This window comes from Buteo buteo, chromosome 14, assembly GCF_964188355.1.
Source record: "Buteo buteo chromosome 14, bButBut1.hap1.1, whole genome shotgun sequence".
NCBI lineage: Eukaryota > Metazoa > Chordata > Aves > Accipitriformes > Accipitridae > Buteo > Buteo buteo.
This window is the reverse complement of record NC_134184.1, coordinates 778048-805471: the sequence shown is the minus strand read 5'-3', so window position 1 is coordinate 805471 and position 27424 is coordinate 778048. Positions and strand designations below refer to the sequence as shown.

General features: G+C 38.2%; 1 protein-coding gene across 1 annotated transcript in view; it reads right to left on the bottom strand.

The window, feature by feature from the left end:
• NALF1 (NALCN channel auxiliary factor 1) overlaps positions 1-27424 on the bottom strand; it is a 476996-nt gene that overhangs the window by 11336 nt on the left and 438236 nt on the right. Inside the window, exon 2 of the mRNA XM_075045863.1 lies at positions 277-448. Coding sequence (XP_074901964.1) covers positions 277-448 — 172 coding nt within the window. The remainder of the gene's footprint in view (positions 1-276; positions 449-27424) is intronic.

The following is a 27424-nucleotide window of genomic DNA, read 5'->3' as shown; positions in this document are numbered from 1 at the left end:
GCAACAAAAATCCTCCACCAAATTATTAAGCATAAAAAATAACCAGAACAAATTTCTTCCAGTAATCTTATTTTGTAAAGTTAATGACTGTGGCAAGCTGTAGCATAAATGTGCATTACTAAATCTGGGCTCAAATCCTAGCACCTCCGACAAATCTTTGTGATGAGGAATACCTTCAGGCTCTCACAGTTAGACCTAATGGAAGAAACATTATCCATACTCTCCTTCACATTTAGATTTATGAAAACAAGTGAAATTAGCTTTTCTATACTATACCTGTACAGATGAAACTTGATAGTCCTCCATAGATGACATCATCATTGTCTGGTAATATAAAGGGACACCTCGTCTGAACCTCCAAACAGTATTGCTTGCAAGGAATTCTGTTGCTGCAGTGAAACTGTGTGACTTCAAAATACTGGGAACAGAGCCAGGCTTTGTAGACAGTCTGGAAAAAGAGAAGAACCAAAAGTATAGATGGATGACAATAGCACTGTCATTACTAGAAGAACATACTGTACTGCACACCTACATTAACGCTGCTTCTGAAAGCAAATTTTGAGAGAATATCACCTGGGTAAAACATAATCTTAACTTTTGACTATCCTCCCACTTCAGAAATGAAAACTCCAGCCAAGTCATTTAAAAGCAACACTTAGTCAGGACTAGGCTTATGCTATTCTTTTATCTTAGTTTGTAAACAAGTATGTCACTTAGATGCACCTTTTTATTAGATGCATGCACACATGTCACACACGCCTGTCCCTGTCCCTTATCGTATACAAACTGAGATCCCAACCCCATTTGAAACTGGTCTGGGAAAAACTTATGAAAGTACATGCAAGAAATAATTTAAAACTCAGCTCAGGCCAGCTCTGTTCTTTGTATCACCTAGAGCTAAGCTATCAGGTTGCAATAGATGGTGCTGCTTCCCTTCAAATAAAACCTTATCCAGTCAACAGCATTAAAACTCACATTAGGGTTCCCGAACACCAGCAGCTGTAGACTAGGGGATAAATCTGCAGCAGTGGGGAGCAATGCCTACATTTGGGAGCTAAAAGGAACACATTAAAGATGCTGTCATCTGATGCTGTGTAGCCATGGCTGCAGGACCTATGATTATTACAACTCTTATCATCATTTAAACAGAAAAACAAATAAACATCTTGTTTTTAGTTTCTTTTGCCTATTCTCTTCCGAGCAATGATCTTTGTCATAAGAATTAAACTAGCCTTTTGGACACAGAGAAGTTTCACATGTGATCATACAAAAATAGATTGGACACCAGGCTATGAAGGTGATGAAAAACCTGTATGACTGAGTACAGAGAGGTTTACTTGTTTCCCATTTTATTTTCCACTTATCTGTTTTGAAGTACATTATTTACTGGTTAGGTGCTTGCTATCTAGGTTGTTATATAATGAAAATTTCCTTTTCCTATTCATTCAGAATATCTGAAAATCTTAGTAACTACCTTTCCTTTATCACAGGCTGAAAAGCAATATAGTCAGATGATTGTTTTCCTTCTTCCTAGACCTGTTTTTAATAAAAAAAGAAACTTAGATTAAATTTTGAAGCACTGAAAATTCAAAAACTAACACCTGAAAAGAGCAATCTAACTAAGAGTTTGGTTTGATTTCAGTACGTTTCATCTCATGAATTATAATTTTATTAGTGTCAAGAGCGGGTTACATTGTATAATTAATTTCAATTTATTAGTCGCAGAATTGCAAAACTTTTGTCTTAGCTTGTTTGCAATGGTGGCAGGTATGGGTAGGGTTGCTAGGTGATAAAGTGAAGCCTGTATCACTAATCTATGTTTTGTGATTATCTCTTTATAGAGATAGTAGCTTTTGCCTACTGCATTCTGTAGAACATGATTTTTTTCATTACAAATTCAAATTGCTTACAAAGGTTTCTTATCCACAGTAAATGATTAATGAGAAGGAAGACTAGGTGGTGTGTGTACTTTTTGTTCTTAAATAAACTTTTAAACAGCGAGTGGTTTTCCCAGTGTTGACTATATCCTCCGCCACATTTTTAATGCTTCAGTTGCTATATTGACACTTCCAAGAATAAAAGAAATAAGGTAATTGTTTTTCTGTTTTTAATTAGTCAGTGAGCCTAGTCTATTGCTCGGAGACAGGAACACTGGGTCTGATAACAGATAAATATTCACAGATGTTCCTTTCTGATCACGAACACTGTAGACCTGCTTAGTATGAATGCACATGTTCTCTTCATAGAAGAGATCTAAGAGTAGTAAGTTGGCTTATGAATCATATTTGAAAATGTACATTAGTTTATAGGGAGTGTATTGAAGAGCACACCATGCACGGTAACAAGAAAATGAGCAAACCCATGTGTCTACTTAAGCAAGACGGTAAATAAATGTTTATTCAAGAGCAGAACTAAATAATGCAATCATAGGCTTCTGTGACCATTTTTCTGTATCCAATCTCAGTTTGTACACATCATCTTCCTGCTCTGATCCACAAGTCCTCAGCTTTGGCTCAAAATTGCATTTGAACTCTTGTCTGTATTTTTAAAGAATGCATGAGTATACCTGTTATTGAGATCTATTTCTCAGATAAATGCCTCCCACTCTGTATCCTTTTTATTGCAGCCCCTTTCAACCTTGTCTGCAGTTTGTATCAAGAGTTTTAATATGTTGGTCCCATTTTGCTCTGTTCTGGCAAGCGAGTTTACATGGAAAGTAAGATTTTCAGAGTTCTGTCTGGATATGAACTAAGGTCATATCCCACTTCAGGGTGAGATGCTGATACTTATCAGCCTTCCTACCTCCATGCTCTGGTTTCTTCAAAAGAAATTTCAGGTCTGTGGGACAAGATACCTCTGCAGAACACTGTAAGATGTCCACGTAGTAGTAGGTGAAACCTTCAGGGGGTCCTGAAAACGAGCCTAGGAGATAGGAGATGCTGGTCTTCAGCCCTTCCCACTACGATCCTCCATTTTTCCAGGTCTTTTTCAGGCCTGAGATCTGGCATGAAATAGCCCGAGTAGTTGGAGGGGTGAACAACATGGAAAAGCACCAGTTTAATACTTGAGTACTTATAGTGCAGCTGAGGTAGAATTAAGTCACATCTGCATAAGGAAAAAAAATAGGGTCAGAGCCAGATTTGAGCACCAGAGCAGGCTCCTCTGTAGTACCTAGCTGCTAGCACGCTGCCTCCACAGCTTTGGCTGTGCTAACTCACTTATTTCCAGACAGTGCCCATTGTCTGGGAAAAGGCGTATTCCAAGCACCATACCAGTAAGCAGTTTTGATATGGCCATGCTGTTTTCTGGAGAAAAAAGAAAAAAATGTAGACGTTTGCAGATGAACTGTGCTGGGCTAGCTGGTAGACCAGAGAATAGTCCCTCTCCACTCTTACTTACTAGGATAGACATGATTTAAGTGCCTACTTTCCCAACAAAGACCCCAAATAACCTCTCCTATCCTTCCTGGACATCTTAGACTTTCTAGGCACCAAAGGTTTTACATAGAAATCTTCCTTTCGTGCCTAAAGATGTGCTACCCACCAGGGAGTGCTTGAGATCTGATCTCGTATTTGTGCATACCCCTTTGCATGAGTCCCATGGCTGATCCAAGTGAGTTAAGTAGATCCAGAGCAGTCCAAAGTCTTTTCTTTGTTTCAGTGATAGTGAAAGGTGACTTCTTTAGCTTAAATACTAGAAACCCATGATTTGGAACTGAAATGTATTGAAATTTCTTGAAATTTTCCTAATAGAAAAGCAGGTATTAGGGCCTTGGATCAGCCAGAATTCCTTCTTATACCCTGGGAAACAGACATTTTGGTTGGTTGGGAATTCTGTTCTATCTCCTAGCAAATCCCAAATGCACTTAAAACATGCACTGTATAACAAGGCCTGAAACTGTCATTGAAAATACGTATTGGCTCGTATTTTGAGTATGGTGTGCACTTTACAAACTGTGCTTTGGTAAGAGGGTATTTTTCTTTTTTTAAAGGACATCAATGGCTAAACCCCAAAATTTATAATCACAATAAATGATCGTCTTAAAAAATATTACATATAGAACACCATAAAGTATTAGTTACATTCTATTAGTATTTTCCTATGTAATTTTCAGTGTGTCAATGGAAAAGAAAGAAGGTGGATGTGAGGAGAAGACCATGTGTTAAATAACCAGTGGCATGGAAAATCCTCTAGATTTTCCATTAAGTAAAGTTTTCTAGAGCAAAATTCTTGCTCCTTCAAAACATGCACTTTCTCAAGATTCAAGTCAACAAAATAAATGTCTTGGATTACCTTTCAAGGAAAGCAAAGAGGGTCTGTGACAGCAGTAGACAGGGCTTTCACTTTATCATATCCTCAACTAAAGAAAACAAAACTAAAACTAACTCCCAACATGAACTAAATTAAACTGAGTTATAAGATTGGGAAAGATATAAAAATTATAGAGAAAATATAAGAATACACAACTATCAACAGCTTTTGAAGAAACAAGAGGAAATCTAGATTTTTACAAAAAACCAGAGCTTTAGAAGACAAAAGCATCATTTTTATTAACAGGTGTTTTGTGAATTTAAGTTCTGATTTAGGCACTCTTTTTGAAAGAGATACAGTTCTGGCTATTAGACAAGACACTATGTTGGAAAGATAGTATCACATAACAATAAGGTCATCTTTCATCTACAGAAGCATAACTACAAAATCTCAGAAGGGTTTAGTGGTAATTTTGCTTGCCTAAATAAATTAAACCTACACTACCTTGTTCCTGTAGGAAAAAAATTAAAAGTTACACTTTTGAAAAAGTCCACCAATCAATGCTGGCTTTATATACCTGTATTCATATGCATAAGTGCCTACCCAGGACAATCATCATCACAATCTTCTTGGTATTTGAAAATTATAAATAATAAAATGATAAAAATGTAATATTAATTAGGCAGATTAATTCATTATTTGGAATTCATTTTATTTCTACTGTATAAGTTTCAAGCCAATGTCTGGAAGCAGAAAAAATATTCTGTGACTTCAGTGACCAAGCACAAATACCCAGCTTCAGCAATTCAAGGAATGAACACTCCACAAACAAACCAGACACTAAACTGCATTTGCTTGTCAAATCATTACAGATAATAAATGGATTCAGAGGTAAAAGGAAGAAAGCAAAGTTGTGTGTGGAGAATTTGGGGAAACTAAAAGAGCAGCGTGTGTTTTTTCCCTCAGCACACCAGGAAGAACACTGATTTTTGTCTCTTTGTGGAGAATAGCAGTCCAGATATTGTCTCTTTTTAGGATATTCTGTGTCTCATATCACATGTGAGGTTAGACGGTGTCTCAGAGTTATTCTTTCTGGTCTTGAAAGGCAGTCAGACAGAACTATTAGGTAAGACAGCTGAATTACTTGCCTAGAGAGGGGCCAATAGCTGCTGCCCACAATGTGTACGTACCGCCAGGTAGAACGGTGCATTGGCTGACCACAGCCCTGCTCCTTACACTAGCTGACTTACAGCTGGCTGTGCAACCGCACAAAACTAACTTTAATTGTATGACCAGTATTCTCTAAGACTGCAAAAATGATGTATTTGTATTTACTATGCATATATGCCCACAGTCTTTCTCCCTCCCCCTCTCATTCTCACTCACTCATACAAGCACAATACATGTAATAAAAATAGCCTAATTTCTGTTAAAACAGACTGAGTACACAGCCTGAATCATCTGAGTCACACTGCATGAGAAGTATCAGTAGAGCAGAATGGAAAAGCTCAAACGGTTTCATTCTCTATGGCTGTCAATTCTTCATAGTTTTCAAGAGATGAATTCGGCTTTCTTCTGTCCCTTCCCCCATTGTACCTGACTGCCGTTGCCATCACAGTTCTTAACGAATAGTGTGAAATTTCCAGGAAGTACTTACTCTAGCTATTTTCCATGTAAATGACTTTTTTTTTTCACTGAACAAAAATTTGATGTTACTGGCTGGCTTGTCAAAATAATAATACAAAAGGGAACCTAGAAATCATCAAATAACTCTTACTGTGTTGATGTGGAGGATGGTGGGAGGGAAAGAAAGTAGGAAGCGAGAAGTCACAACAGAAGCTCTCTCAAAATGGTAAACTTTCTGAATCAAAATAGATTTCAACTGCTTTGCACTGATGTTTGCAACCATATTCATTCCTCAGTATGAAAATGAAGCCTTCAGAGAACAACTTCATAATTCCACCTACCAGTTGAAAAGGAAGAGGCCCTCATGAACTTCAGAGGCATTCTGTCCATTGACATTTTCAACCACATCAGGAAACTGTCCCTTCTTGGGATAAAGGAATCAACAACATTGCCTTGAGACAGTGTGATATGATTCCAGCTCAGCTTCTCTCAAAGCTTGTGAGTATTTTGAGCTAAATTCTGCAGTCGTTATATATCCTAAGGAGTACCTCAGACTGTGACTGACTAAACAATTAATTTTTCCAAGAATATTAATGGAATAACTTGTTATGTAAGCTGAGCTTTTTCAGCAGAACTGGATGCAGAAACAGCATTCATTGAAAAAAAAATAAAATCTGGGTTGCAGAACAGTGAAGTGGCCTTCAAGTTTTGGTGTGTTCTACCCCAATGGTCCCCAGCCCATGCTGACTCATTAACAGCAACAGTGAATAAGCAGTGTACGGAGAGCAAACCCCTTCTTTTCCTGTCAGCCTCAGTTTCAGCATATGATTTTCTGTAGCCAAAAGAAACCTTAAAGATTCTAGTACGCAACATGCTGCCTATATACAACAGGTGATGACTACTTCACGTGTCTAATCTCTGCCTGATTCATAGACCTATGAATGTATGAACTATATAAAGGCATTATATGTGCATTTAAAGTTAAGACATAAGTTTAAATCCCATGCATTGCCTTTTTTTTGAGTCTGGGTGAATTGTTGTCTCTGTGTGGTATTCTGTGACATTACCACAATCAATAATGTTGTCTCTTCTATAGTTTCCATCTCAACCTTTCAAGAAACATTTTTAAAGCATTTACTTCAGCCTGACTTCCTTTATTTTAGTTTGTTTTAATATCTCACAACCTTAAAGGGTAGGGTCACCAGGTATATTAGGGGATTAAAAATAGTAGTACTCTCCATGAGCTGAGATGTTGTCAATAACAGCGTTGGAGAAGAGCTACTGGTAAAGGCTGGAAAACCTTCTAAGCCTTCGCTTACCCAAATAAAGATATCCACTCATGCACTCAGAACTGTGCCTGAACATTGGCCAGGCAAAGGTGAATATATCAAACAATATATACAGGAAATAAGGGGATGAGATCTTAATGTAGTTATGGGTTTCATGCCAGCAGTGAGGGACCTCAGAAGAGCATGCCTATTTCTTCCTGTGCTAAAGCTTTTGCTGTAAAATTCACTTTAAATCTTATGCATGCTGTACAGCAGAGAAGTAATAGCTACTGTCACCTACCAACTAACTCACTGTCTGTGCAGTGCAGTTTCTAAAAGGCTTTTTATATTTGGATCACCAGGGTATTATGTGTTGGTTTGAGTGACAGTGCATCTTCTTTAAGAAACACTTGGGTCAATCTCAGCTTCTGCTTTGTGCATCAGGACCTGAGATATCACATTGTACAAACAGAGATGTCTTTTAGATAGGTTACAAGTGTATTTTATATAGACTACACAACCAAAATATAGGTGGCTAACTGGTACAAGACCTGATTAAGTCTGACAAGGGTAGTGTTACAAATGTGAACTCCCCCAGGAACTTTGTCAGTTTTGAGCAGTAAGGGCTGTCTGACTTCAGGAAAACTGCATTTTGCATGTGGAGTATGGAATAAAAATCAGCTCTTATGGAGAGCCTTCTGCCCATGAGAGCTGCGGGGCTGCTGGTGGCATTCTTCTTCTGCCAGCCTTCGTTCCCAGTCCCGTTCTGAGATTGTGGGCAGCCTCAGGGTAGGGCTGACTACGCACACAAATAGCGCAGCAATAGTGACCGGGCAGGAGGATCAGTCCTCCAAAAGGTGTCTTTGCCAATGAGAGTCAGTGGTACCATCAGGCAATTGAACGTTCTTCATTACATGCAGTAGAAAATATATAACAAGGGGCTTTCCAAGATGTCAGTTGCTGAAAATAAGATATTTCACAGGAACAGGCTTTCAACAGACAAAAGTTTTTTTTTAAAAAAGTTATAATTTCAATTTTATTTCAACACTACCAAAATCAAACAATTTTGACTAGAGAAATATTTTTCAATAAGGTTCAAACATTTTTTTCCAGATAAACTATTGTCATTCTGTTTATACAACCAAACATTGCTCATAAAACATTCATTTAAATACACATCACACTTCTGTATTTTATTACATTAATATTGACTCAAAGCTGTTCTGCTTTTTGGAGAATTTGCTTTGTACATGCACACACCCCCACACCCATACCCAACATTTTTTTTTCTGGGGAATTCTAATTTTGGTTTTGATTTTTTTTTTTTAAATCTGATCCAGAATGAACACAAATTAGCAATCTGAGCTTCCTGTAGAACAGACATTATATTTTCCAGTTTTTCCATTCTACATGCATTTTTTTAAATTCTTTGTGTTAAAACACTGCACCAGGATATGACAACGTCTGTTTCATATTATGGAAGCATGCCTGAGATTTACAGTAATTTGGGAACAAACATATGTGCCTGGTGGTTATTTTAACCTTTGATTTTATTTATATTTTATTATAATAAAGACTTTCTGTATCTTCATGGATGGAATATAATAAAATAAGTATTTTAATATTTATCCCGAAGATCTTGATGTTAGTGAATGCAAACTATTGTATTAAGAGACAAAAACTATTAGTGTTTCCTAAAGGACGGTAGATTAAATAGGAAAACTTGTTTCTTTCCCTATTTTGCCTATTATATGAATAATTTCATCTGAAAGACACACATGCTATTTTATTTGAAGATAGGGGAAAGGAAAACCAAGGTTGAAATTAATTTGCCAGAACATTGTTGATCTTAGCTTCAGTTCATATACTACATAACAAGATTTCCTTTAACCAAATACAAATGAGAGAACTGACAAGCTGCTCTGCTCACATCTTTGTTTTTTATATTGGAAAAGACAACCAGAAAGATGCAAATATGCCAGCTCCTAATACAAATATGTTTCTTTGATTATGGAGAAATTACTGCAGAGTAGATGGCATCAACGTCTCACTGTCACTTTGGTAATCTTAAAGAGAAATTAGACCCAGATATAGAAGAGATCTATAATGTTCCTATCTGCCAAAAGAAATTAAGCTTCTGCAAGGAATAGATGTGCAAAAAACCAGATCCATCAGCCCTATCTTTCTGGTGATTAGCCATCCAATCAATTGGGGTCATCATAATGATTAACTTCTCTGTTGTTTTATAATATCCTAAAACCTGAACTCATAATCTGTATCAGAATTCAGTCTTAGCTCTTAATATCGCAAAGAAACTTTCTTTTGAAGATCACAAGCATCCTTTTGGGTGAGCTTAAAGGAAATTGAAAATTAAATAACTCATTACAGAAATAAGTGGTCTGGTAAAAAGCAAAAAGGGGGCACTAGCCTTTGATTTTGTGAGCTTAGTAGTACTCCATCTAATCAGATGCTGTATTAAAATGTTCAAATGACTAAAATAAAACAAATGAATAATCTTTAAAGTGTCTGATCAGCTTCCCTGGAAGATCTTAGGACCACTGACTTTGAGTCAGTTCGCAACGGGCAGGGACCTGTTATAAAGTTTTACAGTCTGTTCTAAAAATATGTCTGAATTCATGAACCAAGAGACCTGTCAAGGCTGGAAGGTCTTTGTGTTCAACTCTGCTCTCCATCACTTTTAAAGTGATGGCAGTCTATATAAATCAGCTTAACATGACATTATTCAGAAGGTTGATACTGCTGACTACCAGTGCATGCAGGAGGCCGGGACAGTCTCTCTCTTTATATCCTCTGCTTCCTCAAATTAAGGATCTGATTTTTTTCTCCTTACAAAGCTCCAGGGTTGTTCAGAAGAGACAACCCCTGATGGGCCCGGAGGGCCTCCAATCAATTTGCAACAGCTGCTGCAGGTTCCTGGCAGATGAGGGGACTTGTCACAGGCTGATATAAACATACACAGAGAAATAGTTTTCTGTGCCTTCACTTTCTCTTTCCATTTGGAATTATAAGCTCTTTAAGCACAAGACCTATTCAACTTCGATGCTGAATTTCCATCTTGATCATGCAGGCTGAAAAGTTCTCTGTCTAAATCCAAACGAGCAGCTGAAAATTCAGTAAATAAGATGACAAAAGCTAAAGACAAGGAGCCAATGAAAATTAAGGCACCAGAGATAAGACAAATCCTTTAGAACCTGAAATCTATTAAAAAGGCAAAAAACCCAAGAACTCATAACAATGGAAGGAGCCTGTCATAGTGTAGACTCTATTAACGATGTTGTCTGTATCACCGCCACAAGTTTATTTTAATCATGGTCTTTTGAAATTTATTAGAAGAACTTTATTGTGTTGTAAACTATCTAGAGACAAAGCAGATTGGCCTTACTCTTTTCTCTAGACATTTTTGAACGCAGGAACGGGACTGGACATGCCACTGCACTATTCTACATTGCTACACTCAATGTCTTCAAGTTGTGCTACCTCTCCCCTTTACATTTAATGTATGGACTGACATAAAGACCTCAGAGTTGCAAGCTGTTGCTATGACATTGAAGTGACACATCCAGACACCTGAAGGTGTTGAGTGCCTGAGCTTAAAAGCAGCTCCCAAGGAAAGGAGACAGGTCCCCCCTTCTCACGGTTTTTTCTCTCACAGCTCTGGTTTGAGGCCACACAGCTGCACCAAAAGCTGGCTTGACCCCAGGTAGCCAAACCTTGCCTGGATGGGGATATATATGACATTGCAGTCAGAGCCATGACAGCTTGTGCTCATGTATTCAATAAATCAGATTTTCTGGGAGAGCACAATAAGCTCTCCAAAGAGTTCACCAATAAACTCAAGAATAATTTCACCCAAGAGCAGGCGTCCCAAGTGAGGAGTTTCCCCAGTCTGGTGTGGCTCTGCAAGGGACTAGACATTTGCCACAGCAGAATGAAGCTTGTTATCACAGGAGATTACAGAGCAACAGGACAACTTGCACATACCTTTCGCCATTTCACCTGCCAATCTGGTGATCACCAGCATAGAGGCTGAAATACAATCTTCTCATCTCTGACTTCCCAGAAGAGTTGGAAACATCAAGTGTCTGTCTAAGGATCTGTGGAAACTGTCTGCAGTTTAGCCCACAGTGACAGCTCACGTCTATAAGTTCAGTGTTCAGAGCTCTTACACCATATAATACAGTATTCATGAGACTTCAAGCTCAAGCAACCCCCTTAGGAAGCCTGTGTTACTTTTTTTTTTTTTTTTTTGCCAGTTTTCTATTTTTTTTGTGTAATCTCACCATAATATAGTTTGAGTAATCCCTTGAAAGCTAGTGTATATGTTGTTTACCTGCATACAAAACCCATGATGCCTCTGCAATTTATACTTCATCATCAGGCTCATAGTTCATTGACTGTCTTTGAACTTTTCTTTTTATATATTAACCCTCCCATAACTGGGTTTACCTTGGAGAGAATTTGAGGTGTATTTTTGATCTTTTCTACTCCATTTACTCATGTATAAAGATAAGTAAAACAAATTTAAGATATTTAAGACCCTCTCCAATTATTCAAACACTACAGTCATATACTGTGCCATACATGTAGACAGAGATGGCTGATTCAGTAGAACACAAAGAGCAATGCTGGAAGCACAGATTATTGCCAGATATTGTTGCTGACATTCAGAGATTAAAGTGGAATTTCACAAGCACTATTAACACTAGAAATGCTTATTCAAATACCTAGATTTATCAGGTTTTGCCTCTTAAATTCTAATACATCTTTTATATCCCCCGAACTTGTAATGGCGCTTTACCACTTTAAGCCACTTAATCTTGATTATTGGTCAATTAGAAGGAACAAATATGAAGATGAGATATTGAATTGTGATTCCATTGAAGACAAGACAGGTCCGTGACTTCTACCTAATTTTGTGTGCCAGACCATTAGTTCTGTCTCATACTCGCTCTCCCCAGGAGAGTATGAGATAGGTATTACTTTGAAAAAGCTTCAGTCTCAGGGCATGAGAGTTGGTAGTAGAAAATAAACCTCAGGAGCTTTTGGATGATGGGATTAGTGCACAGTCATCAGCTACTGCTAGTGATGGTCTGTGGTCTTGAAGAGCTCATAGACTGCACTGCTGTTGACTGATTGTTCAACAGTGAGACCACAAGCAAATCACAGATGCAGGAATCAAAGCTGTTGAGCAAGCAGGCAAATGAAAACATTAACTCTGAGTATTTCTGCAACAAAGAATCTCACTAGACTTTCTGATGGAATTTATAAAAGCTTCTTTTTTGCTTGTGTAGCATGTTTGCTTCCCTCAGTTGTCAAGAAGATGCAAATAATACAGTTTTTTTCACTTCCTATCTATTTCCATTATTTTCTTCCTACTTTCCTATCCTGCATTTCCAAAATACAATTGTTTGTTTACTTTTCCCAATCCTTTTCTATGTTAGTGGTGGTCTAACATGTTCTCATGTCTGGATGCCTGGCAGTTTTTGGAAGGAAAAAATAGGTCTAATTGATCCAAACCTTGTTGTGCTTCCAGAGAAGACCCAGGAATGTCTCAGTGATTCCAGCCCGAAAGGACCAGATTTCAGCATTACTATATACTTCTGCAGAAGAAATAGCTGGTTTTAATAACATACAGAATGTATACAACATGCCTCATCTTTACAGTGCCTAATACTTGGATCAGTTCTGCATGCCTAGTCCAGGGAAAAAGCTTTTGTTTTGTGCTAGACTCTTGGGGCTAGCTGAGATGGAAATTACAAGACAGGTCACATTAGGTAACATTTTTAGCTAACAAAAAAAAAAAAGCCTTATCTAGTTGTATGATTAGTGTGATACCACTCTGTGAGCTGCTGTACTAGCAATTATCTCCACAAAGAGAAATATCCCTTGTTTTTCCTCTGCCAGATTTCCATCATCTTTAATAGTATCAAACTTAAAATATATGTTCTTATCTGAAATATCAAAATGCTTTCACTGCTTTATGCAGTATCTTTCTGGGAAACTGAATAAAACACTATGTCATAATGTGCAGTGCTTGCTATAAAATTCTTTCTATTTGATCTTGTTTGATTATATCATGCTGTTTCAATTTCAGGCATTTTGCTTAACCATCTATATTCTTGTTATACATCAGACATTAATATCAATTTACTTACAGCTAAAATGCGCCTTTAGCGGCATCCTGTTAAGTGTGGTGCCATGCTAGGGAGAATCAGGGGATTTGGGGCTCAGTGTTTTTTATATTTCATTTGTATTCCTTCACTGATAGGTGTGCAATAATGATATTCAAAAAGATACTGTGTCTTCCACAGTGATATTGTAAAAGAGTTACACACAAATGAAACAAGATGAGCTTGTAATGAATGCACCAAATCACTACCACATTATTTTTATGGCATTATATATATTTAACTTTGCCGTCACAATAGCATGTTTGTCCCCTCTTTCTTTTCACAAAGGACTACCTGAGTTATGCAAAACTAGTATTTCTGTAAGCTGTTGTAAAGGGAACTTTTTCTCTCTGAAAAGAAGTGTTGTTTGCTCTCAGATTTTCAAATATTTACTTCATTGCAGCTTTTCTTAGGTGATTTCATGTGCTACACAGGGTCAAGTGTGAATGCAACTATCTGCTGACACACCTAACAATTTGCATAGGTCAGTAACATCAGGGAAAATATTGTGATGCAGAGTCTTGCCCTTCAAATTTACTTTCATTTGCTGTTGCTACAGCTTGTTCAGCAAATAGAAGACAATGTTGGAAGACTACCAAAGAGCTTGAGAATAAAACACCAGACCCACTACCAAAAATTGTACTGTCTGTCATTAAGAAAAGATGGCTTGAGAGTAGAAAATATTGTACTTTGTATTTCAGAATGATTCCCTGAGGCATTCAGAGACTCTCTGACAAGTAAGGCACAGACATATTTGGAAGCTAATAAGTTGGTTAAGACAATATTTCAAAGTGGAATAATAAAACAAAGTGTAAATGGTGATATGAGAAAGGCTAACCAGTGTGATTTCTGCAAAGGTAAATTCTCTCTCTAATGCATTAGAATTCTTCCAAAGCATAAAAATGAAAATGTGATTCTGGTGCCAATTTATTTAGCCTTTCAAAAATCCATTAACAAGATCTCCAGAAAAGATAGTAAACAAATTATTACATCTTGCGAGTAGTATACAGTCATGTATACGAACTGGGTAAGGGGAAACAAAGGGAGGGGAAAAAATAACCAGTCGGTTTTCATCAGTGCAAAAGCTTATAAGCAGGGTGTCTCAGGTTTTCATATATGATATGTTTTGCTTAGTAATGTATGAATGCATTAGAAAGAGGGTTCAACAAGAAGAAAGCAAGAGTACAGAAAGAAAAAAAGTTAATCACATCCAAAAAAAAAGTTCAGCTGAACTGAAAACTTGCTGAATAGAGAGTGAAGTTTAGTGCTGAAGAATTGAAAGAAATGAAACTTTGTGAAGGAAATTTAAACTACTTGTAAACCATAAGGGATTTTAAATTTAGTATGTGATCCAGGAAAATTATCTGGATCTTGCTGTTCAGTGATCTCTGTGCAGTTACAGCCAGAAAAGATAAATGGATGCACAAATGCTGGGAAGTGAGGTAGAAACAGTCGTCTCCTGCAGAGCTAGTGCCACAGGCTTACCTGGAATACTCTACCCAGAAACAGATAAACCTACCCACAAAATTAGAGAAAAGCAGACAGCATTTCCATCACTGGGACCTCTGAAGAAAGACTGAAAGACTGAGTCATGAAACTTCAGAAAAGAGATGGTGGCAAGGAAAAATCTAAAAAATTATGAGTGTTGTAGAGAAGAGGGACAATTTTCTGATCCCCTTATTTTATGTCCCAGAACCAGGGGGCAAAGAAGTAATAAAACAGAAAATCTTACTTTTGAAATAATAAAAGGAAATATTTTTCCATATAATGTTTAGACTTGGCAGTCATACAATAACATTTTCTAGAGAACAAGCAAATAAGATTCAGAAAATTCTTTCTAAGGTAAGGCCATATGTTCCTTTGTATAATTAACAGAGGAAAAAAGTTTTTTGAAGACCTTCAGGGAGCAAAACTGTGCCCACCTTAGATACCTAGGTGTACTGGCTACTGTCTTTGAAGAACCTGATTTCCCACTGATTTGATTTGATTTCTCACTTTTGCATATATAAAGGCATTTATACTTACATTAGGAGAGCTACTGCACTAGATACTTAAAATGCAGGTGTCCACAAGGTGGCTTGGATACCTTATAGTGCTAACAGAAAGAGTACTAGTATAAATAGAAACAACGTCTTTAAGAAAATCTCTCACTTTCAGATTTAATGACCAGGAAATTTCTGTGCTATTGCTTATTCTGAAATTTCTGGCTTCTTCCTATGCAAGGTCTGTTACTGACTACTGTGGAAACAAGATTGTGGATGGGATGGCTTACTGATAAAGTCCTGCAAGTGACAGTTGTCTTGTGGACGGTTGCCTTCTAGGGAATTACTCTTAATTTCAGTGGGAGACAACAGTGAATATATCATGTGCTAGTGTCCAAGAACTGGACACTCATATATGCCTCCAAAGCTAATGGGAACCCTACGAAAGCAGCCAATGGAAATGCATGGTCTGATTTGCCCACATTGTTTAATAAAATGATAAAAGGTAAAAAGATTTCTGTTTACTATACTAAAAGGAGAAATTAAATGTTTAGTAAAAAAAAATCTTGAAAGATAAATTACAAAAGAAAACAGATTTGCTTTTTTATAATGCAAGTCCTTAGTTTAGACCCAGGCTCTCTAATTACCCTGTTCTTTCACGTTGTTTCCATGATGACTACAAGTCAACATAAATACAGGCTATTGTAAAAATAGCTGAACCTTCCCACATCTTTGCAGTAGATGCACATTCCTGCTACCACTCTTGTACTGGGAATAATATTAGTGCAGCCATATCGTAAGGCAGACCAGGTCTTTACTGACTTAATTCTCAGCTGAATCAGATCTGTGATCCAGCCCTGTGAATTGCAAGCATGGGAGAGACACTAATTGGGAATGAGAAGTAAGGAAGCCCTATGCCTTTTTGTGCGGTCCCATTCATTTATAGACTTCAGGTGACTGTGGAGGCTAAACCTGCACCTTTAGATGGCTTGTGACCAGCTGCAGCACCAGGACAGACCATGTTTCCTGTGTGACATTCCCCCAGCAATGGCTGAAGAAGAAAAAATGCAGAAAGACGTAGAAAAATGTAATCAAAACGGTTCAATAGCAACAAATTTATTTTTTTTTTCCACCGAAGGCATTAACATCTCATTAGTTAAAATTAAGCCACAGGTTATTTTTGATCTTTAAATTTCTGTTTGGAACTTTAGAACTTTCAAACATATAGCTATTTTTAAATTTTCACTGTCATTTTGTGATGATTTTTGTTCCTTAATGAAACCCTGTTATGTCTGGAAGCTCTGCTGTGACTGTCAAAGTGCCTCTTTCCTGAATGCAGTGAATGTAATAATTGCAGATCTTTCTTTGCTAGCTTGTGACCTAGTTAATTATCCTTTTATGAAGCTGTATTTCTTCTCATATTGACAGGTTTTATTCTTTTTTTTAATGAAGATGCTGTCTTTTTGAACATCAAAGGCATCTTGGAAAGTCATCACTGGCAGCATAGTCTGTCAACCTGTGCTGTATACAATGGTATTTTGTGGAATATAGAATGGCAAAAGAGCACAGAACCAAATCCATAATTTCTGCCATCAGCTGCTCTTCTTCATGCTGGGAATCTCACCCATACTAATAACGATATTTACAATGGCAAGCCTGCGTATCTTCTTAAAAAGTTCTCCTCTTTAGCAGAATGAGAAAATAATACATTAAGCTCCTGTGCTCCTTTGCCTTCAAAGTTCTAAATTCCTTCAAAGTTGGTTAATCTCAGAAACTAGCCTCAGACATCTCTTTTTTGGGGTGATTACAGTTCCACTGATTGACATACAGAATCCTTCATCTAGGCAGTGAACTATCTGTGTGACATGATAATTCCTAAAGATCCACTCTCATGAATGCTAACAAGCTGCTTGGAAACAGCAAATCTCCCCTGTCTACTTTTTTTCTTCTTAATGACTTATTTCTACTAAATTATTTCCCAACTATGCTGTTTTAGCTGAATTTTTTTTTTTAAACTACATATTTTCATTTCTTTTGCTTGTTCACTGGCACTAAATGCACTCATATTTAATTACCTTTTGTTCACAACCTTGTCTAGGGGCCACAATTCCTGGTCAGAATCAGGGCCCAGTCATGCTACTTAGGAATTAAGTGCAACGGGCAAAATCCAACACTGAAGCAGACAACTGACAAGTCTAGAGCTGAAGTTTTAAAAATGAAATCTGTTTGCAGTCATCTAGTCTTCACGGGTGCTAAAACACCACAGAACTCATTGGCTGCAATTGAATTGATGATTCCTGCTTTCTTAGATAGAAAGCAGCCTTTACATAATTAAAATGATGTGGGAAAACTGGTCACAAAGGCAGAAGCCCCAGAGATACTGAATTCCCATGAGTTTGTAAAATTACTTGACTGAATACAGTAAAGAAATACAACAGAGAGAAAGGTCAAATTACAAACTTAATCCTTACTAAACATCAAAGATGTCACCCAGGAGTTTAACAACCCAAGACATGAAGCTAAGCTTCAATGGTTCTGCTGTTCATGAATATACCTGTTTTGTTGGTATTGCTGTGGTCTCATCACTGCAATAAAAAACTGCCCTTGTGATGCTAAATAAAAATTCTTTCCACTATATTTGTTTCCAGAACTTTTATTCTTCAAATAAACAAGTGGTTCCATCATAGGCAGCCACATTATGCAATGATTTGGGGTATTATACTGGGTTGTAATCAGAGTTGATTGTGAACAGAGTTGTGCAGCTCAGCTTCATTTTCGAGAATTGTGATAATCGATTTTGAGAAGATTTCTCAATAAACCATTCTCTCGGAGGTTACCAGAACAGGAACTACGCTCTTCCCTGCCACTCCTGTGTTATCTGGATTAAAGGCGTTTATGCACTATTTTCTCATGTCTTTCACAGAGCAATTCTGTCCCATGTTGCATCTCCGTGCTCTTTGGACCAGCAATAACAGGAACAATATTTAAGGAAATAGCTTCTGCATGAATCAATTAATTAATCATTAGTTCATGAAAATCCTGTTTGTGGGAAACCTTGGCTTGGAATATCAGAAGATGATACAGGCCCAGAAGATCCATGTGTTTTTGAGGGCGAGGAAAAGCTCAGAACATGAGCAGAGTGGAGGGAAAGAGTCGTGGTTCAGAGCAGCTTGCAGAGATGGGCATGAGTCTCTGTGGGAGACTCCAAGTCTGCAGGATAGTGGTCGGCCGTAGGACCTGGTCAGAGGGTCAGTCTAAGTTAAAGACTCCATATGTCCTTACATATGGCTTCCCGCCTGGTGCGAACACTGAAACGACGAACCTTTGCCACTCCGTGCGGTATGAAATACTAGGTGGAAAGTTCTGAAGCACTCTGAAGTACAACAGCTCGGCTGTCTAGGCGTACGTTAAGGATCCCGGGATACACTTCAGGAAGAAAAACTTGTTAACCCCACTGTTCTGACCACCGGTTTCTATGGCAGTAAGACAGTGTCTGGTGCCGGGAGTTTGTATGAGCTATTGCAAACTGAATAATAAGTACGATTTGCAAATCCTATAGGGTTTGGCTTGTGAAGGGTCTTTCATGTACTGAATCCAACCATGTAGTTGTCAAGACCAGGAGTTAATTTTTAATTTTTTTTATTTTTTTTTTAAGGTATGTTCTGCTAACAGAATTAGACAGAGGGATACAAGAGAGAAAGAGAAAGAAATGGCTGAGGAGACCTAAGAAATATAGCAGCATATGTGACGACCTCTCTTTCTCTGCAGCTATATTCAATTCCTTGCAGGCATAACTTCAAAATATAGAGATATACTTTCCTGTCTCAATTCTACCCAGTTTGATGTCACCTCGCTTTTGTTGTCTAAAATACACCAACCAGAAATAAAGAACAACAAAACAGACTTTGTTCTTTTTGCCATGATAATTTAAAGCTTTAGTTATTTAAGTCTCCACACAATTATTTACTCTCGCATTTTGGATCTGTTTTGTCAAATGTGATTAAATTATTTTTTCGTGAATCTCTCTTGATATGCTTTGTGGAAGTCGCTGTCTCAAACACCCCTCAGCACCAGATACCCTAGGCTGTGTTTTAGCTGTGGGAAAGGGAAGTGTGGGTGGAATTCATGCCTTCAGTTTCTAAAAGCAAGTCTCACTCTTAGCTCAAGCAAGGCTGTACTTGTATTGCACGGATGAATCTTTTATCTGTTTAAATGTTAATGAAGCATTACTAGCTGGGCACTTCAGGTGCCAGGGTCATCTTTTGCTGTGGGTTCTGTATAATCAACGGAGACACACTGACTCCTCCTATGACTCACTTGCTGAAAGAGCCTGCCTACCTACCCTAGGGACGCAGAGCTTTAGAGAGATTATCCTCCCCTACTCCGGACTCCTATATTAGGGGATATAAGTAATTCATATTCTTTTGATAAACTGCAACTAATTCTAAAGATAGGAAACAGACTCAAATAAGTAAAGGAAGTTTATTAACATAGATTTTACTGGGGAGTCTTGTCTTACATCCACAGATCATGGAGTGAATGAATGCAATGAGATGTCTGTATTTGGGAAATGCGGCATTCTCCCGACAAAAAGAAGCTTATGATAGGGAAAATTAGCCATTGTAGGGGTTTTTGTTTTGTTTTGTTTTGTTTGTTTGTTTGTTTTAAATATGATTGTCCTGTTAAAGAGCATGCATCTGTACAAGCAAGTAGACTTTGTGCTCTGTGGATTTAGATCTGGACACAGGGAAGAGAAGTGGATACATAGTTTTTGTCTGTAAATATAACCTTCTGCTAAATAGCTCAAAAACGTCTTAGAATTTGGCCAGTACCAATATTACTGGTAAACTCTTATTCTATAAAGTGCTGTAGCCACAAAATCAGGAACAACTTTTTTGGCAGCCAATTCCTTTTTTGAATTGAACATGACCTGTTAAAAGAGAGGCCAAGGACTTTGCAACAAACTGTACAAAGTAATTTCTTGTCAAAATTTGCTCTATAATTTCCCCCATCAGGAAGTCCTATTTGTGAGATGTAAAAATAATTCTACTGTCCATCTTAGTCCTGTACAATGAAATGCTGGAGCTAGACCAAAGTGGCAGTTGTTTAAAATTAAAGATTAAATAATTACACAGATTTATGCACAAAAAGAATGCTGGGGATAATGTGTTCAGTCTGCATCAGCCAATGACACACATCACAGCATACTGTATCCTGTCACATTCTAGTATTGTATATAAATGTCAACTCTGCTATTTATTTTCAATTTAAAATGCATTAATATTAGCTCTATCATGCTGACAAATCTTATAATGAAGACAGTTGATTAATTTTTTTTTTTTCCTGAAGGACGGGCAAAGACAAGCACGAATTTCAATGCAATGATGAACATGTCTCATTATTTTATTGGGAACTTCATTCATTCATCCAGTTCTTATTCATGGCAAAATAATCTATAAGCAAAGACATGAAGAACGAGAGATGGGAGCTAAACACATAAGAAAAATTGCTAGGAAATGTTAAAGAAAAGCCAAGAACAATGTTTTTATTTTTATATACTTTGATACCTATGATTAATTGCTTTACGTTATGACTAATTGCTTTACCTGTATTCATCAACTTTTTGTTAATTTTAAATTGCTTTACACTTTTCAAAGGTTATACAGACATTATTATTTAATCACTTGGTTTACTTGACCACAGAACAAATCACTGGATTGATTGATTGATTCATTGATTTGTATTTTCTTTAGCTAACAAAAGACAGTGCTATCATGGAGTGGTGTGTTTTTAAGTATATGCAAGGTCACGTTTTAACATTACCTATTCCAAACACTTGAAAATGCAGGATTAAGACTGAGAAAATCACAAGGCTAGATTAATTATCATGTACTCTTATAAACCAGTGTATTCAGGATTCATCTTCACAAAACAAAGAATCAGACTGAGGATCTGGTTTCAACAACAATTTTTGCGAGCAAAAAGTATAAGGCAGTTACTGAATGAAAAGTTGCTTTCATTGAAGAAATGGTCATTAAAGACTCTATGATATGGGGATGCTGAAGCATGTCCAGAGAATCATGGGCTAGGATCACTGGATAATCCAGGTGGGAAGGGGCCTCAGGAGATCTCTAGAGCCCCCCTCTGCTCAAAGCAGGGCCACCTGTGAGGTCAGAACGGGTTGCTCAGGGTTTGTCTTGAACCCCCCCAAGAACGGAGCCTGCACAACCTCCCTGTCCCACTGCTGGTGATCTTCATGGGGGAAAAAGTATTTTCTGACCATCTTCTGGAACCTCTTTTGTTTTAAGTTATGTCTGTTCTCTTCTTGCTGTGAAGAGCCCAGATCTGTCTTCTCACTGACCTCTCTGTAGATACTGTTAGATTGCTATAAGACTCTCTAAACTTCAGAGATGCCATTACTCGATGTTTACTCATCGATTAGCAGTCACACTCAGAGAAAGTGTTTAAGGCTTGATAAACATTGAGTCTGATCCATCAGGTTTTTTCTTTTTCAGATTTTTCAAAAAATAGTAATTTTTCTTCCTTGCATACTGATCAAAAAGGGGCTGAATTCATATAAGGTAATTGCTGAAAGTGTTTGAGGCGATGGAAAGCAAATTTAAACAAATTCACTGAACTCTTCTCTAACCTACAAATAGACCGCTTTTGAACAAAAGAGGAGATTCTTATCTAGTCAAAGGATTTGATTAATCTTACACCAGAGTAATTTCAGATTTCAAATAAAGCACTACATTTTGTGAACTTTGATTGATAGAAATTGTAAGATATGGCAACTGACACAAGATGTGCTAGACTTATATGGTCTTTTCCAAAAGTTGTTCCTCCTCTGTTTCTGTAGAAAAGATGAAGGAAATTTTTCAAATTGGGAAAGTTTCTGAAGAGCAGAGAAACCAGCAGTGGCAAAAGACAAGCAAGGCCAAAGTGTTTGTTACTTACAGTCATGAGTTGTATCATGCTGTTACTTTAAAGCATAATTCCATCCCAGAATTAATAATAATTGTTTAATGTTAATAATTTGCAGCACAGTACAGCTCAGTACAGATACTTTGTACTTCTAAATTTACAGTTCTCACAGGCACTGTCAACACTGGGTAACTCTCACCACCCACAGCAAGACATGAAACATGTTTGACAAATGTGTAAAAAGTAGTAGAGAGTAAAAGGTCAACAAATGTAAATATGGGAACCTAATATTAATCCCTTAAAGTAATACATATGCACACAAAGAAGGGGCCTATTTCTGCTTCATTAACAGTGACTAAACTGCTACACATCCACTCACAAAAGATATAAGGCAAGATTTTAAGGCAGAATCTTTCTCTGCTTTTCTAATTAAAGACAAAAGTGCTGAGGGCACACAATGTAATTAATTGAAATGAGCACAAGGTGATTGAAAGCAAATTTAGAGAAATTCACTAAATTCTTTTGGAGCTTAGATCAATAATGTATGTTCAATTAATGCTTAATCGTAAATTATTCTTGTGGTAAAATATGGGTTTGCTTTAAATAAAGAATGAGACATGCCAGGAAATAAATAAGGTATTATTGTTCAGCTTTGAGGACCACATTGTATTCTGGCCATTATCCAGTCATGGGATCACAACACACAGCCGGATGCTGATCAATATCTTCTCATTGAACAGGCCTGAACTAAAGGGGCTAATTCTTGCGTTTGTAGAGGAGCTTTTACATTCCTACAAGGAATTTGCAATATATTCCAATAATTTTTCAAAGTGTGCAAAGGGACATTTGTGGAAATGTATTCAGGAGACTTAGGCAGTTAGTAAATGGTTTGCTTTGTCCCTTGTGCTGTCTCCATTCTGAAGGTCATGTTCACTTTTTCTCCTAAAGTAGCCTGTACTTTGGCTTATCTCAGCCCTAAAGCATCAGTGAGAAAGCTGAGAGTTAAATCTTCTTTTGCAGTACAGCTTCAAAGTGTAGAACAGGAACTGGGGAAACAAACTGAAGTTAATCTGTGTCATATGTGCCACCTATACCAAATCTGTTTTCACTTTGGTTTCTTAATTTGACCACAATGGATTACTTTCAACTCCCAGTACTGTTAGGATGCTTCAAAACATTTACTTTTTTTTTATGTATTACTATTTCTCTGCAGAGTTCTTCAGTTTGCACTGCAGCCTTTTTTTTCTTTCAACTACATTTTCTGTGCAAGTGCATTCTATACCTGGACGTGACCGCTGGTCAGTCAGAGTCTTACATATTCTGTATTTATTATCTCTGCTTTCAATTAAAACTGAACAACTCATGTAGTTTCAGAGTTAAAAAAGCATAAACACTATAAAAATATCAGGAAGCGAAGGGAAGAGCTGTTCAGGGATATCACTATTCGCCTAGGTTCAGCAGCTATTTATTTTCTAAATGGGCCAAATGTGAGAAAAGTTAGGACCGGTCATGTCAGCCCAGCCAGGAAGAGCCTGGCGGTGTTCCTGGGTGACCGGCTTCTGCTAAGGGGAAGAAATTAGGGGAAGAAAAGGTTCCTATCTCCCTGCCCATTTGAGGATGACAGCCTTGCCCGTTCGCCACCCCTGCCGCGGATGCTCCCGGCCGGCTGCGAACCCCACTTCTCTCTCACTTGGTGGCACCGCTCCCTTTACACCCCCCTCCGCTCCCCACCACGGATAAATTGCACGTCCCCGGACAGCTCAGAGCACTAACCCCCTTCTTTTGGTCACCCGGCAGTTTTCCCCGAGCCGCATTTCCCCCGAACCCTGTTCGGTCCAGCTTCTGACTAAACCGAAGGGCGATGGAGCAACGACAGCAGCGGGGTCCCGAGCATCCCCTCGCAGCTGCAGACCTCTGGCTTTTCTTCTGCAAATCTGAGCGTTTCACAGGTGGAGCGGGCCACCCGTTTCCATCAGAAATAGCTCTGTCCGTTTTAGAGCACGTGCCTGCGCTCCTGTCAGCTTCGCTGGGGTTTATGCTCTGATCTGCAGGACCAGCAGTGCCGCTTTCATCGCCCTTTCGCAAGAAGCCTATTTGTAAACCTTGTTTTTCACTGATTAAAGAGGAAACTTGTTGAAACTGTAGGATATTGCAGCGTAACCCAGAAAAATTCTTAAATCACTTGACATTCATGTGTAAAGTAACTCTTCTGTCACATTGGGAAAGTAAGTTTCTTGCCAACTTAGCCTCGCTCAGTTCCCTAAGTGTCAATCCTTTTGCGCACCGATAGATTGCTTAAAGAAATCTTACAAAGTCTGAAGAGAAGCTACTCACTATTTATACTATAAAGAGTTTTTGCAGCTCTGAGGAGCTGAAATGTGACCTGTTTGTTTCACTGCGGTGCACAGCAGCACGCATGAGAAATCAGCCAAGAGAAACTTAAAAGGAAATATTGAGCTGCTCCCTGTCTTTTTAAGCACTCTAATCTCTTAATAAGAGTTGGCAGGTGCTAACGGTTTTGCACTGATTTCTTTCTCCTTTTTCGGTTATCTCAGTTCTGTGGAGGTAGATTCATTTTCTGGGTTCATTAAGTATTCCTTCACCTGCCTTGAAATGGAACTGCAGGCCCTTTGATAAATAGATTAAAAGGTTATCTAATTTCACTGTTGCTCCTACAAGTATCTTTGTTTTCTCTGATGAAATGCTCTTTTGTAGCTTTCTAGAGCGGTAACCTCTGTGGACCACAATAAACGTCCCTACTCCTCCCACAGCAAAACCAAATGAGGATGGGAAGGAAACGCTTTGCCTTAATTCTTCAGCAAAGACGTTCAAAGCAGTGCTAAACAACGGCACTCTCCTCTGTGCTGATTTCAGCAGGTCCCCCATGAAAACTACAGTGCCAGCTTAACCCCTCACTAATGCCATTAACAGAGATTCACCGGATGTAATTTCCTCCTGTTATTAATAAGAGCAGTTTATATTACAAAGCACGAAGGAATACAAAGGCACGGGAAGCTCCGGTGCCTTCACCATATACTCTCACAGCCACGTCTGAGAAAAGCACCAGGCAAAGTAGAAGGATGCGGTAAAATTCAGGTCTCGAACGTTAACAGGTTTAAGGTAGTTTAAACATCGGATACAAAAAGCAAGCAATCCGATTAGAGCACCCCTAAAGTAAAACACTTTCTGAAAAAACTAGCTTTTGAGACAGGGATTTACGGAGGGGGACGCAGAGGCTGTAGCGTGTCCTGCCCGACAAAGCGTGAGCTCCACGGAGCGCAGGGAGAAAGGATCGGTGCTGCCGCATCCCCGCCGTACTTGGCACTAAGCTCCGGAGCACGCGGCCAGGGACGCGGTTTTGTCACGGCATGAATTGCTGCTGGAAGACAAAACGGAGAGAAAACAGGGACACGAGCTCTCTAACCGATAACCCCTGGGAGACAACATCTGCCAGCCACAAACACATTCCGTGCTGCTGTCGGTCGGAGACAACCACAAACGGGTAGCGCTTCTGTCGCTACTGCTCTGTTTTCTCCAAACGTACCTCCTTCAGATGCACTGGAAAAACACTTTGCCAAATACGAGCCACAGACATTATGCACATGTAAATATATTGACTTCAGAGGGAGTCAGGTTAAGCGTGTACCTGAGCGCCTTTCTAAATCAAGGCTGAAGCACAGACTGTGAATGGGAATAGTGCCTCACGCAACTTCCTTTGCACTTTGTATAAAATAGTCCTATTGCCTGTAGTTTTGCAGATTTGTCTTTTTTTCTTCATTTAGTCATGGTCTAAAAAGACTGTTAAGCAAGAGAGCAAGCCTGATGACAACATAACTAATGCCAATATTACAAAAGACAGCCTCTGTTCTGCTAAGTAAAAGATCAAGACCAAAGGACACCAACTGGCTCACATCCACGCTGCTCAGGGCTTTTTTAACCCTTGCGGTAGATTTAAGTATTTGCAGCAGTTCAAAGGCAGAGCTGAGGAGACAACTAGCCATTAAACAGTGTGGGTAATTAGGGTCTAAAGCTTTTTCTCTTGTTCTTTTTCTTCTCTGCCTTTCTTTTACTGGCTTTCTTTTATAAGTTTCAGATATTCTGCACATTTCCTAGGACCTCAGGAAACATCTGTGACCCTTGTGATTTTCAGGTGTCACATTCTAGGTCTGGGCATAACTTGGTAGCGTGCATATAGTCGGGGTGTGAGACATTTCATGTAACTTGCTGAAATGCAGCTGCACTCCAGATTCAGCTGCAGAGTAAAATAGACTAGTCCTTGGCTTCTGCAGTCCTCAGCGAGTTAAAATATGAGACTCTCAGGGAAACAACAAGAAATCAAGGATATCTTCATATAATATTGCAGAAGCTCGGGACAATACAAAGAGCAGAACACTTGAAAGCAGTGAAAGCAAGCACTCTAAGTATATATAAGTATTCAGAAAAGTACTTTAATAAACAGCCATTGAAAAAAATTTTACATTAGGAAAAGAAAACAAAGTTGTTAAAAATTCAGGGACATTTATCGGACAGTCACTTCTTGAGGTCATGAATGTAATCAAAGCCTATTACCATGTCAGTAAAGAATTTGCACAAGTACTTTTTACCACATCATTGTTTTGTACAATGTGAAGGAAAAGCCATTCAAGATCGTGAACTAAAAAAATAAATAAATACCCAAGTTCTACAAGGACAAGGACAATGACAATAGGACACACAGTTCTCCTAGTGAATCTTATGCTGATATGTTTTTCTGACAATAAAATAGCGATTTCTTGCTATTCTGTAACTTCTGCTATTTTTACAAAGACATATATTTTTTATTCATTTTAATTAAATGATATACAATGACCAGAGCCAACAATAGACTTGTGGGGATTTAAGAAGGAGGTAAGGTAGGACAGGCTCCCCCCTCTCTACTTGCAGGTTTGGTGACATCTTACCTCACACAGGCTTGAGGCACACTGGAGGGGAAACTGGGACAACTGCCTATTAGCTTCAAGCCCAGAAGCAGCTCTAAAAATGTTTAGTCATGGAATTTTTTTTCCTTCTGAAATAATCTATACCTTTGAGAAAGAAAAAAATACAGGAAAAATGGGAATACTTTTGGAACTAATAATGTCTATTCTGTAAGTAAGCATTTGACTATTTCTCTGTTACACTTTTGTGGAAATTATATGTGTAG